Source organism: Carex rostrata, chromosome 22 (genome assembly GCF_964058835.1).
Source record: "Carex rostrata chromosome 22, lpCarRost1.2, whole genome shotgun sequence".
NCBI classification, from domain to species: domain Eukaryota; kingdom Viridiplantae; phylum Streptophyta; class Magnoliopsida; order Poales; family Cyperaceae; genus Carex; species Carex rostrata.
Genome location: NC_135939.1, coordinates 7864035 through 7878113, shown reverse-complemented (window position 1 = coordinate 7878113; position 14079 = coordinate 7864035). Strand labels below are relative to the sequence as shown.

General features: G+C 34.9%; 1 protein-coding gene across 1 annotated transcript; it reads right to left on the bottom strand.

The window, feature by feature from the left end:
* Positions 1 to 1928: 1928 nt before the first annotated feature.
* Positions 1929 to 5222, bottom strand: LOC144574140 (neurofilament heavy protein). Its single transcript, XM_078324005.1, has 9 exons — positions 5003 to 5222; positions 4842 to 4903; positions 4677 to 4738; positions 3192 to 4562; positions 3020 to 3101; positions 2805 to 2906; positions 2526 to 2603; positions 2348 to 2433; positions 1929 to 2248 (listed from the first exon to the last, which is right to left on the bottom strand). The coding sequence occupies exons 1-9, from the start codon at positions 5154 to 5156 to the stop codon at positions 2197 to 2199; spliced, it is 2049 nt and encodes a 682-aa protein (XP_078180131.1). The 5' UTR covers positions 5157 to 5222; the 3' UTR covers positions 1929 to 2196.
* Positions 5223 to 14079: the final 8857 nt, after the last annotated feature.

Sequence of the window (14079 nt, the reverse complement as noted above, 5' to 3'; positions counted from 1 at the left end):
ATGCTGTGGCGGGGTGAGAAAATGGCTCCACCGATTCTACGGATCGGTGGAGGTTATTTTTCTAAATTTCAAGCAAAGCGTGCTTGTTCTGTTGAAAGTTTTAAAAGTAATTTTATTTAAAAAAAATCGTCTCCGATTTTTTTTTTTAAATATCGTGGCAATATTGCTAATTTTATGATATTTTAAAATAATATAATTATTGTTTGGATCATATAATTAATAATAATATCAATCTGAAAATACTAATTCTGATATTTTTTATAAAATATTAAATTAGTAAAATAATAGTAATTCAATGGTATGCAAACTCAGAGAAAAATATGCCTGAAAAGAGTCAAAAGTAGCGAAGCCCCACATGGGCTACATCAGCTGTCCTGTCAACGAACCATGCAATGCAATTATTTCCTTATAACTGGAGGTAGAGTGTACATAGAAATTGAGTGCATAGTTGTATTGTATTATACAAACAGGTGGGACCCAGCAAGTATAACAGACCACATGTGGTGGTGCTGTGCTGGTATTGATCTGGACTTGCCTGGAGCTGCTTGTGCCCCTAGATTTCTAATTCTAGCTATAAATCAGGTCTCCACTTCCAATACTAGAACAAACTTAACTAAAAAGGAAAGAGTTTTTGTTATGAATAAATTTCATGGTTTCGCCTATAAACACTTTTTAGTTTTACCAACACATGTTTCTTCAATATAGAAAGTTGAGTGAGGCTATGATACTAATCTTTAGTTCTTAATTTACTATGAATTTATAATCATGTTTTCGGAGTTCAAATAGTTAATTTAAACTATTTAACAATATCTCTATATGAAATGTAATCAAAGACCGGATTTTTTTTAATATTTGTTTTAAATAGGTTAAAAATCACTACTTTTGAATGGTCCATTTTTTTTAAATTACGTTATTTTCTACTTATTTTAAAAAAATGTAAAATTTGATCTTCAAACATATTCTCATATGAAAACCATGTTAAATGGTTCGCGTTGAATATATATATATATATATATATATAGAGTTAGGCTGGGTGCTATGGATAGCATAGTGGCCTCTATGCTACGGCTCAATATTTGAGTTTTCAAAATCCAAACGGTCGATCCGAACCGTTCATCTTATTCTCCATATTAATATCTGCTTGGAGACCAAATTTTACATTTTTATGAATTTTTTTACTATTTATTAAGTATTTTACAAAATTGTTGATCCAACGGTGGCTGCACAAAACAGTAAAACCGTTGGATTAGCGATTTTCAAAGTGACTTAATAAATAGTAAAAAAATTCAGAAAATTATAAAATTTGATCTCCAAGCAGATATTAATATGGAGAATAAGATGAATGGTTCGGATCGACCGTTTGGATTTTGGAAACTCGAATATTGAGCCGTAGCATAGAGGCCACTATGCTATCCATAGCACCCAGCCTAACTCTATATATATATATATATATATATATATATATTCATAGTACTGATTGATGTGCGTTTCTGCAAAATACCATAACCTCACTCTAGAAAATTCTTTGTATCTATATATAATACCTCTTTATATAAAATCTCTCTATTACTGCCATAATATTTCGAAGACAGGTACTCGATATTAAAATCAAATATTATTTTAGACAAACAGTATTTGGAACCCCCTGACTTCACTGTAGTATACGAGAAATAATTAAAAGCAAATGCAAACATATTTGTATTGTTTTCAAATTTTTTAACTGATGATCAAGAAAAGGTAAAGTAATTTGCTCACTTTTGAATGTTTTTCCTTTTTTCTTTTTCTCTTGTGCTACAGATTATTTGTATATTGATTTGGGCCGCAGAAAAACTTTTAATTTTGGGCCTTTGTGTTCTCATTTCAGTTTTCATTCTGGACAGGGCCTCTATCTAACAGTTTACCAGTATTCACTCAAATAAAAAAAATAAAAATAAAAACGAAAAATATGCAAAGAAAGTACAATTAAAAGATGTGAATTAACTAATATACCAACTACACAAGATAGAGAAAAGAAGGAAAGAGAAATAATAGAAATGTTTAAACAGAATTCAGTTGACCAATTGAACAACAACATGTTGATTATATGTAATTGGTTAAGTTTTGACACTGAAATGTGAATGGTAGATGTGGACACAATCACTTCACACTACCTTTTTCACACCACCACCTCTAGTTGAATTTGTACTTTCAATGGCCTCAAGTTTTTTTCTCATAGAATTGAAGAGCATTCTTCCTTTTGGATGGCAAACTGTAGTCAGACGATCAAAATTGATGTTATTAAAGATCATAAGGTCTTCAAATATCTATCAAAAGTTAAAAACCATATTGGAAGACTATTTATACAAACCTTGTCGCTTTATTCAGGCACTGAAATTTGCTTGGTACAACACGTCCTTTGCACCTGGCTGTGCCAGTGTCTTTTTTCAGTACACACTGGTATTCAACAATAAATAAAATTTATGTGATGATTCATGTTATTTAAGGAGGAGACCATGATCAAATATTCATAATTGATTAAAATCTACCTTGCTTTCTTCTTTTACAGGCTCCGTTTGAACAAGCCTCTTCTTTTCCAAATTGGCTTCCTTCAGAATTCCTCTTTCCTGAATTATACACACAGAAATGCTATGATACCAATTTCATTGACATTATTCTCTTTGAGCATAATCTTAACATAAATTATCTTTATCTTAATTGATATTCCTAAATTATGCACACACCAAAATTATTCAACACAAATATCACGAACATCATTCTCTTTTGACAAAATACGAATCACTATAAAATTTGAAATGGAAACTTACATCTGTTCTAAATCTGAAAGGCTTTGGGTTTGTGGTCTTTTTGTTCTTTGAAGCTTGGTCTGCATTCACTTGCGACGACGGCTTTTTCTGAATTTTCAGGACCTGCACCAGTCATTTATCTTTTCAATATTTGAATAGATATTTAAATAATTTCTTAAACAATAATCATAACAAACTCAAAGAGAAATAATGAATCACTCTATTTTTTTTGAAACCTGTTGAGGAGGAACATTCTCAATGGTCTTGAGAAGAGAGCTTTTCTTCCCCTCAGCCTTCGTCTTCTTTCTAAGTTCAACCCTGATATTTACAAAATGCAACATTTAGGACGTAAATGCAAAATATAATCATAAAACACAATCCAGAGAAAAATCGCATGAGTGGCCATACCTTTGGGTATCATTTTGCATAATATTCTCCTTATCCTCATCACAGTTCCCCAATTCAGTTTTCAAACCTTCTTTCTTAGCCCCACTAGCCAAGTCATCTTTAATTTTCGATTTTAATCCCTCCTTTTTAACAACCTCTTCATTATCGGTACCACTTGTGGTACCACTTTCTATGTTTAGTTTCAGAACAGGCTGATTTGTTTTCCTTGGTGCCATCGAGATTTTCCTCTTTGGGCCCATCTCATCGCAGTTCCCCAATTTGGTTTTCAAACCTTCTTTTTCAATATCAGTACCCAAGTTATCTTTAATTTTCGATTTTGATCCCTCCCTTTCAACAACCTCTTCATTCTCAGTACCACTTGTGGTACCATTTTCTATGTTTGGTTTCAGAACTGGCTGATTTGATTTCCATAATGCCCTTGAGCCTTTTCTCTTTGGGAGCATCTCATCACAGTTCCCTAATTTGGTTTTCAAACCTTCTTTCTCAATCCCAGTACCCAAATTATCTTTAATTTTCGATTTTGATACTTCCCTTTTAATAACCTCTTCATTCTCGGTACCTCTTCTTGCACAATATTCTATGTTTGATTTCAGAACTGGCTGCTTTGACTTCCACAGTAGCCTTGAGCTTTTCCTCTTTGGACCTGTTTCCAATTTTTGCTTCATACTTGTGTTATTTGTACTGACATTTTCTCTAATTTCGGGTTTCAGAACCAGTACTTCACCAATCCCTTTATCGTCCACTCCACTTGTGGTAGTATGTTCTACACTTTCTTTCCAAATTGACTGCCTTAATTTCCTTCTAGGCCTTTCCTTCTGTGGGTCTAATTTCGATTTTTGTTCTCTATCTGTAACATCTGAACCCAAATTCTGTACATTTTCTTCCAAAAGTTGTTTTTTGGTTTTCCGCAAGGGCCTTGAAATGTTCTTTCTAGGAGCAACTTCTGTTTCATCAGATCTCTTTGCTGCTTTTGAAACTTGCCCGAGGTATCTACTTGGCACACTTCTTCTCTTCGTATTGTTTAAATTTAATTTTTGGAGCTTTGCGCAAACTTCCTTAATTTCTTTCTTTGGGGTAGGAGAGAAAATAGGCTTTGCTGAGAAAAAGCCTGACCCGTTCTTTTCTCCTGAAGCAGGCTGGTTTTTTGAATTCATGTCTTGATTTTTTGGGGTCGAGGGGGCCTCCTTTTCTCCAATTGTTGTCAGAACCATTTTCTTTGCTTGGCTTTGGGGTGATTTCAAACTAGAAATTAGGTGGTTCTTTAATTTTGAATTTGCAAGCTTTTCAGGGATTTCAGTTGCGGTGCTTAGTCTGACAAGTCTACTCCTTGGTTGTTTTGCTGGGGCAGATTGTGGGCAATTTGCATTTAACCTAAGAAAGAAAGGGGGAAAAACCTTTAATTCCCTAATCTAAACAAAAGGTACCTTTAATTCCTGAATCTATAAATTTTTTTTTTCATAATTACTCCCTGGTTGTAAATGGTACCTTCTGTTGCTCCTTTTGAGGGCTTTGTGAAGACGCACGTTGGGGCTCCTTGCGGCCAGGACCTGTTTGCAATAATTAAAATTTTCTGGTTCAGGAGGCATTCGGAAATTTGAAATGCAAAAAGAATTGGAGAAATTAGAGAAATTAGAGAAAATTATGACGAACTCTAAGCATGAAGCTTCTGTTCAGAGCTTCTGGGTCAATTTGGTCGTGATTTAGGTCACATCCTGGAAAAAAGAAAAGAGCTTCTGGGTCAAATTCAACAATTTGAGACTAGGCCTTTGGATCGATATAGATCTAAGGTTCGTAAATGCAGAAATACTAACCGATTTTATGACAAAACCAGGATCCATCCTGTGGCGACAGATCTAATGCTGTGAAATCGACAAACTTAGGCGCCTCTAAATTTTCATAAAATTCTTCTTCATCTTCGTTTATGACAGTGGATTCAGTTGCCAGATCTGTATTCACATCCTCCATTTTAAGCTAAATACAAAAGAAACGAAGCTTACAACTTAGAAAGAGAGGAGAGAGGCGTTTTATTTTGTCATTTTTTTTTGGCTCTTATAGTGAGATTTAAATTTGGGAAGGCTCCTAACTAGCCGTTGGAGAAATCGATTGGACTGAGGCTGAGGGGCGACCGATGCTTGGGGAAGCATAACCCCTATCTAATTTTGTTTAGGACAACAATACCCTCTGCTCTTCAAATTAATATAAACAACGTTTTTTAATAATTATTTTCAATCAACAGTAAAATATTGAGAAAATAAAATCGTCAATAAATATTTAAAATTTTTTAGGGTCCGGGTCCGATTTATTAAAAATAAGATAGGCTAATGAGTACAACATCTATTTGGGGTTCTCTATATTTTGATTTATATTGTTTAAACTGAAAATTGTTTTATTTTCGTTTTTATCTTATTTCGGTGTGAAATTGCTATGTTAATCTTGTTACACTTAGGGGCACCTCTAATTGCTCAAAAACTGAAATTAAATTGCAATTGAAAGTAAGGAGATGAGTTTAGAGAAATTTGACACGCGGGGTGATAACGGAGTTCGGCAAAACAAAGGCCTACGTCTTCGGGGCTTCGCAACCTTGTGAGGTGCGCCTTCCTATTACCCAATACGAAAGGATTACAACTTGTGAACCGTTGAGCCCTTACACACCAAGCGGGAAGTCAAACGGCCAACTCAAAGAGGTGAGAACAAGGTCTCGATTATCTAGGAACACAAGAGAAACACTCAATAGCTTACTCTAACCTAATCTATAGCTAGATTGGTGAAGTAGGTTGAGGTTGCTTGAGGGATTTTGAAGTTATAGGCTCTCACAGCAATGGTGGATTCTAAGCTCTCAGAAAATCACTTTTGAAATAATTAGGGTCGGCTAAGGTCCTTTTGAAAGTGATCCCCTCAATCTATTTATAGTGGCAGCTCAAAAATGAGCTGTTTGATATAAAACGTTACCAACGTTTTATTCAAATGCGATTTAGGGTTTTAATTCTCTGACAGCTTAGTAAAACGTTGCTCAACGTTTTATAAAACGTTACAACGTTTTATAAAACGTTACAACGTTTTATAAACGTTATAACGTTTTCTAAACGTTCCAACGTTTATAGTTTATACTGAACACCTGTTCTTCAGTTGTTCTGAGCCTGTTAAACGTTACAACGTTTCATAACCGTTATAACGTTTGTAAAACGTTACAACGTTTTATAAAACGTTCTAACGTTATAACTTGGTTTTCTTTTGATATTTTTGAAGCTTCTGATCATTATAAAACGTTACCAACGTTTTGTAAACGTTCATAACGTTTTATCCCACTTTGATCAACCTCACACATACTTTATCAATCTTTTGAATTTACATTTTATATTCTTGATAAAAGTCTTCGTGATTTCTTCAGTCCAAGCATATTTCATCGCAGTTCTTTCTCTTCTTGGACCTATATGTTCTTAAAATAGAAGAAATCGTAAAATTCAATAATTGTATGTTTTTGCAAATTAGTCAAATAGACGTAAAAGATTATTGTACGAACAACAATCTCCCCCTTTTGGCGATTTGCAAAAACATACAATGTGAGTAAGTGCATAAATCGAAAATTTTCAGAAATTAGTTAATCCAGTTTTGATTTTGCATTTCAATCCATTTGTACCAATTTCTCCCCCTTTTGGTAATTTTCAACCCTTTCGTCGATTTCCAAAAGGGGGAGAAATTGGTACAAATGGATTGAAATGCAAAATCAAAACTGGATTAACTAATTTCTGAAAATTTTCGATTTATGCACTTACTCACATTGTATGTTTTTGCAAATCGCCAAAAGGGGGAGATTGTTGTTCGTACAATAATCTTTTACGTCTATTTGACTAATTTGCAAAAACATACAATTATTGAATTTTACGATTTCTTCTATTTTAAGAACATATAGGTCCAAGAAGAGAAAGAACTGCGATGAAATATGCTTGGACTGAAGAAATCACGAAGACTTTTATCAAGAATATAAAATGTAAATTCAAAAGATTGATAAAGTATGTGTGAGGTTGATCAAAGTGGGATAAAACGTTATGAACGTTTACAAAACGTTGGTAACGTTTTATAATGATCAGAAGCTTCAAAAATATCAAAAGAAAACCAAGTTATAACGTTAGAACGTTTTATAAAACGTTGTAACGTTTTACAAACGTTATAACGGTTATGAAACGTTGTAACGTTTAACAGGCTCAGAACAACTGAAGAACAGGTGTTCAGTATAAACTATAAACGTTGGAACGTTTAGAAAACGTTATAACGTTTATAAAACGTTGTAACGTTTTATAAAACGTTGAGCAACGTTTTACTAAGCTGTCAGAGAATTAAAACCCTAAATCGCGTTTGATATAAAACGTTACCAACGTTTATTACTCGAATTAAGACACACTTAATTGGAGATTAGATCAACTTGACAAATGGCACCTTATAGATCCGTGAAAGAACCCCTAATTTTTGGTACTACTACCAAAAATTTCATGCATTGGAAGAAAACCATGATCAATTACTTGAATATCCTTGAAGTATGGTATGTGGTTGAACAAGGGTATACACCAACATACACAAGTGTAGCTACCGAGGGTTCAACCGATGCCAAAATTGAGACCATCGTTTCCAAACAAACCAAGAAAGACAATGATCTAGCAACCAATGCCATATTCAATTTGGTTAGTGAATCGGTAGCCTCACTCTTTGGTAGTGCATCAAGTGCGAAAGAAATGTGGGATGCTCTTGTAAACCGGTATGAAGGGAATACCCAAATCAAACGAACCAAAATAACCGGTTTAGAAGCAAAATTTGAAACCTTTAAGGTTGAAGATGGTGAAAGCATTGAGGATATGTATAATAGACTTATGCATATCCAAAATGAGTTTACCGAATTGGGAGAACCACTTTCTAACAATAAACTTGTAGGTAAGCTATTAAGGGTGATGCTCATGAGGGATAAATGGTCCGGGTTGGTGAGTGCTCTAGAGGCAATCCAAGGCACGCACGACACATTCACACCGGATGACCTCTATGCTCATTTTAGGAGTTTTGAAGAAAAACTTCGACAATCCGGTGATTTGAAGCAAAGCTCAAAGTCCAAAACCGTAGCTTTTCCGGCACAAAACCGAAACTTTCCAAGCTCCTCAAACACCCGTCTCTCAAATGATCAATTTATCAACAAAATTGATCATGAAACATCCAAGGATGCTCTTCTCTTATCCAAGATGTTTCAAGGAATGCTTGATTTTGAAAGAAAATACAACAAGGAACGAGAAGAGAAGAACAAAAGGGTAATGTGTTTCGCATGCCATAGAGAAGGGCATTCCATTCAAACATGTTTCAAGCTATTTCCACAATTGAAGAACACGGATGGCGAAACACAACAAGATAGAAAATCAAGACAAAAGTATGACGGGTATAAGAAGAAGAAGGCCAAAGCTTTGCAAGCCTTGTTCTCGGATAGTGAGACGGAACAATCCGACACGGAATCGGATAATGAAGAGGAGATCAACCTTGCATTGATGGCAAGTGTAGATGAAGATTCCTCAAAGATTGACATAGACTCAATTATAGCTAGCAAGAACATCACCGATGAAACAACCATCAACTTTCTCATGGAGCTTGTTAAATCAAGGAATGCCAAGAAGGGAGATGAAGGAGTCAACACCTCAACAAACTTTGCTAGTGAGGTGTGTTTGATTTCATCTCAAAAGGAAAGTGCTTGGATCATTGATAGTGGATGCTCACACCATATGACCGGTGACAAATCAAACTTTAAATTCTTAGAACCATATGATGGAGGTACGGTTACCTTTGGAAACAATCAAAGGAAGAGCTCTATTATTGGTATAGGCTCAATTGGTAACCAACACTTGACCATATCCAATGTATATCTAGTTGATGGATTAGACTATAACTTACTTAGTGTAAGTAAGTTATGTGATTCGGGATACTATGCCAAATTTGATGCTAATGCTTGTCACTTAGTTAGATCTTCGGATGATGCTCTAATCTATTCGGGTAAACGAAAGAAAAATGTGTATTACTTGTATTTTACTCATTTTGATTCCGGTGAAACTTGTCTAAGTGCCGTATCTAGTGGATCATGGTTATGGCATCGTAGGTTAGGTCATGTTTCAATAGATACCATTAAGAAATTGATTAAACTAGACCTTGTGCGTGGTTTACCAACACATAAATTAGAACTTGAAGGATTATGTGATGCATGTGTTCAAGGTAAACAAACCAAGAGTAGTTTTAAATCCAAAGACATGGTTTCAACCGATCAACCTTTGCAATTGTTACATATGGATTTATTCGGACCAATTAGTGTACCAAGTTTGGCCAAAAAGAAATATGCATATGTAATTGTAGATTACTATAGTCGCTTTACTTGGGTTTTATTCCTACAACACAAGGATGATGCAATTAGCAACTTCATTGAATTTTGCAAACGTGTTGAAAATGAAAAGGGGTCAAAAATCATTAGGATTAGAAGCGACCATGGGGGGGAATTTGAAAATGCAAAATTTGATCAACTTTGCTCTAAAAGGGGATACAAACATGAGTATTCGGCTCCTCGCACACCTCAACAAAATGGGGTAGTTGAGAGGAAGAACCGAACCTTAGTTGAGCTTGTCCGAACCATGCTAAATGAATACTCCTTACCCAAACACTTGTGGGCCGAAGCGGTAAATACGGCATGCTACGTGGTAAATCGCGTAAGCATAAGGACCATATTGAATAAAACACCTTATGAGTTATGGAAAGGGTACAAGCCTAAGATATCTCATTTTAGAGTATTTGGTTCAAAATGCTTTGTTCTTGATGAATCTCCTAAAGTAACTAAATTTGATTCTAAATCTATTGAGGGAATGTTTGTAGGATATTCAAATTCAAGTAAAGCCTATAGAATTTACATTCCATCTCAAAGAATTGTAATTGAATCCATGCATGTTAAATTTGATGAAAATGCTAATCAAAAGGTCGAGAAAGGTATTGAGATTGTAGGTGTTGAAGTGCCAATTCTTGATCAAGATGAAATTGAGACAAGAACCGATACAATTGAGGATCAACCCGAGCAAACTCAACCCGAAATGGATGCAACCAACATTGTCGAAATGGATCCAATAGTTGAAGGAATGCAAACCGAAGAGATGCAATCTTCACGAATTGAGTATCAAATTCCTCAAGACCTAAGGGAAGTATCTTCTCATCCTCTTTCTAATGTAATTGGTGATCCTAGGGAAAGAGTTAAAACAAGATCCGAATTAAATCAAATGATTGGTCATTGTGCATTTGTATCTTATATAGAACCTAAAAATTTTAAAGATGCAAATATAGACCCAAATTGGATTTGTGCCATGAAAGATGAACTTGCTCAATTTGAAAGGAACAAAGTTTGGGAACTTGTACCTAAGCCAAATGATAAAATGATTATTGGAACCAAATGGGTCTTTAGAAATAAAAAGGATGAAGATGGAAATGTAATTCGCAACAAAGCTAGGTTGGTAGCTCAAGGGTACAAACAACAAGAGGGTATTGACTTTGAAGAAACCTTTGCACCTGTAGCTCGTCTTGAATCCATTAGAATGCTTTTAGCATATGCCTCAAACAAAAATTTCAAACTATTTCAAATGGATGTTAAAAGTGCATTTTTGAATGGATTCATAGATGAGGAGGTGTATGTTAATCAACCTCAAGGCTTTGTTGATCCAACATTTCCTAATCATGTATATAGACTCACCAAAGCTCTCTATGGACTCAAACAAGCCCCTAGGGCATGGTATGGTAGATTAAGTTCCTTTCTAATTGACAATGAATTCATTAGAGGCAATAATGATACAACTCTTTTCACTAAGAAAAGAGATGGATCACTTTTGGTGGTGCAAATCTATGTAGATGACATAATTTTTGGTTCACCTAATGCGGCACTTGCCGAGGAATTTTCTTCTCTTATGAGTAGTGAATTTGAGATGAGCATGATGGGTGAATTGAACTTCTTCTTGGGGCTTCAAATCAAGCAACTCATGGATGGCATATTTGTGAGCCAAACCAAGTATGCGAAGGAATTGATCAAGAAATTTGGGATGACCGAAAGCAATACAAGCAAAACTCCAATGGCTACGAATGCAAATCTTGACTCGGATCCAAATGGCACATCGGTGGACATCACTCAATACCGAGCTATGATAGGTAGCCTACTCTATTTAACTGCTAGTAGACCCGATATAATGTTTGCGGTATGTCTATGTGCTAGGTATCAAGCAAATCCCAAAGAATTGCACTTGAAAGCCGTTAAAAGAATTCTTAAATATGTCAATGGTAGTTTAAATTTGGGATTATGGTATGGCAAACAATCGGATTTAGACTTGATAGGATATGCCGATGCCGATTTTGCCGGAGACCGTATGGATAGAAAAAGCACAAGTGGTACATGCCAATTTCTTGGTGGTTCACTTGTATCTTGGTCAAGTCGCAAACAAACCTCGGTTGCCCTTTCCACAACGGAAGCCGAGTATGTAGCGGCCGGTAGTTGTTGCACACAAATTCTTTGGATGATTCAATCCCTAAATGATTATGAAATTCGCTTCCGCAACGTACCAATTATGTGTGACAATACTAGTGCCATTATGATATCCAAAAATCCGGTCCTTCATTCTAGAACCAAGCACATAGAGATAAGGCATCATTTTATTAGGGATCATATAGAAAAAGGTGAAATTGAACTCATACATATCGACACCAAAGAACAAATTGCCGATATATTCACAAAACCCCTAAATACACAACAACACAATGAATTGAGATTTAAATTAGGCATGCTTGAACTTAGAGAATAGTCATATTCATAACTTATTTCAAAATTATTATTTGCAATCAAAATAGGTCATTTAAGGAGTGTTTTAAAGAAACAAAACGTTATAACGTTTCTGAAAACGTTCCTAACGTTTTGTGAAACTTCAAAAAGTCCGAAAGCATTATAAAAACGTTACATAACGTTTTATAAACGTTCTAAACGTTTTTACTTCAAATACTTAGCCAAAATATTGACAAATTACAATATAAACGTTGTAAACGTTTTGAAAACGTTGGTAACGTTTTATTAGACTTCAAAAAGTCCGAAAGCTTCACAAAAACGTTGAACAAACGTTGCACAAACGTTCCAACGCTTTCAAAACGTCACAACGTTTATACAAACGTTGCAACGTTTTTCTGACAAGGGACCAAAAGTGCAAAAATTACAAGTGAAAACGTTGTAACGTTTTCCAAACGTTGGTAACGTTTTATGAGACTTCAAAAAGTCCGAAAGCTTCACAAAAACGTTGAACAAACGTTACACTTAGGGGCACCTCTAATTGCTCAAAAACTGAAATTGCTCAAAAACTGAAATTGAAATTGAACAAAAACTGAAACTGAAATTGAACAAACCTGGCTCTGATACCACTTTGTTACACTTAGGGGCACCTCTAATTGCTCAAAAACTGAAATTAAATTGCAATTGAAAGTAAGGAGATGAGTTTAGAGAAATTTGACACGCGGGGTGATAACGGAGTTCGGCAAAACAAAGGCCTACGTCTCCGGGGCTTCGCAACCTTGTGAGGTGCGCCTTCCTATTACCCAATACGAAAGGATTACAACTTGTGAACCGTTGAGCCCTTACACACCAAGCGGGAAGTCAAACGGCCAACTCAAAGAGGTGAGAACAAGGTCTCGATTATCTAGGAACACAAGAGAAACACTCAATAGCTTACTCTAACCTAATCTATAGCTAGATTGGTGAAGTAGGTTGAGGTTGCTTGAGGGATTTTGAAGTTATAGGCTCTCACAGCAATGGTGGATTCTAAGCTCTCAGAAAATCACTTTTGAAATAATTAGGGTCGGCTAAGGTCCTTTTGAAAGTGATCCCCTCAATCTATTTATAGTGGCAGCTCAAAAATGAGCTGTTTGATATAAAACGTTACCAACGTTTTATTCAAATGCGATTTAGGGTTTTAATTCTCTGACAGCTTAGTAAAACGTTGCTCAACGTTTTATAAAACGTTACAACGTTTTATAAAACGTTACAACGTTTTATAAACGTTATAACGTTTTCTAAACGTTCCAACGTTTATAGTTTATACTGAACACCTGTTCTTCAGTTGTTCTGAGCCTGTTAAACGTTACAACGTTTCATAACCGTTATAACGTTTGTAAAACGTTACAACGTTTTATAAAACGTTCTAACGTTATAACTTGGTTTTCTTTTGATATTTTTGAAGCTTCTGATCATTATAAAACGTTACCAACGTTTTGTAAACGTTCATAACGTTTTATCCCACTTTGATCAACCTCACACATACTTTATCAATCTTTTGAATTTACATTTTATATTCTTGATAAAAGTCTTCGTGATTTCTTCAGTCCAAGCATATTTCATCGCAGTTCTTTCTCTTCTTGGACCTATATGTTCTTAAAATAGAAGAAATCGTAAAATTCAATAATTGTATGTTTTTGCAAATTAGTCAAATAGACGTAAAAGATTATTGTACGAACAACAAATCTTTGTTCGAATTAGTTTTGCTTATTAATCTATGCAACTTATACAAAAGGAAGAAATTAATGAATTGATATACTTTTGAAAAAATAAAATTACAAATACAATTTGTTTTCTTAATCTCTTATCTCTCTGTCTTACAAAAATAACATGGTATCATAATAATAGATCTGAAATTCTACATAAGTGCCACCCAAACTAGCAAACTAGTCGGTACTAGCAAAAAAAAAAGAGTTGAGAGCCAAAGAGTCAAGAACTCAATCAGTGCCATGAAAAAAAGAGTCAAGAGTCAAAGAGCTAATAACTCAATAAGTTTCAAGAGAAAGAAGAATAAAAGCCAAAGAGCTAAAGAAG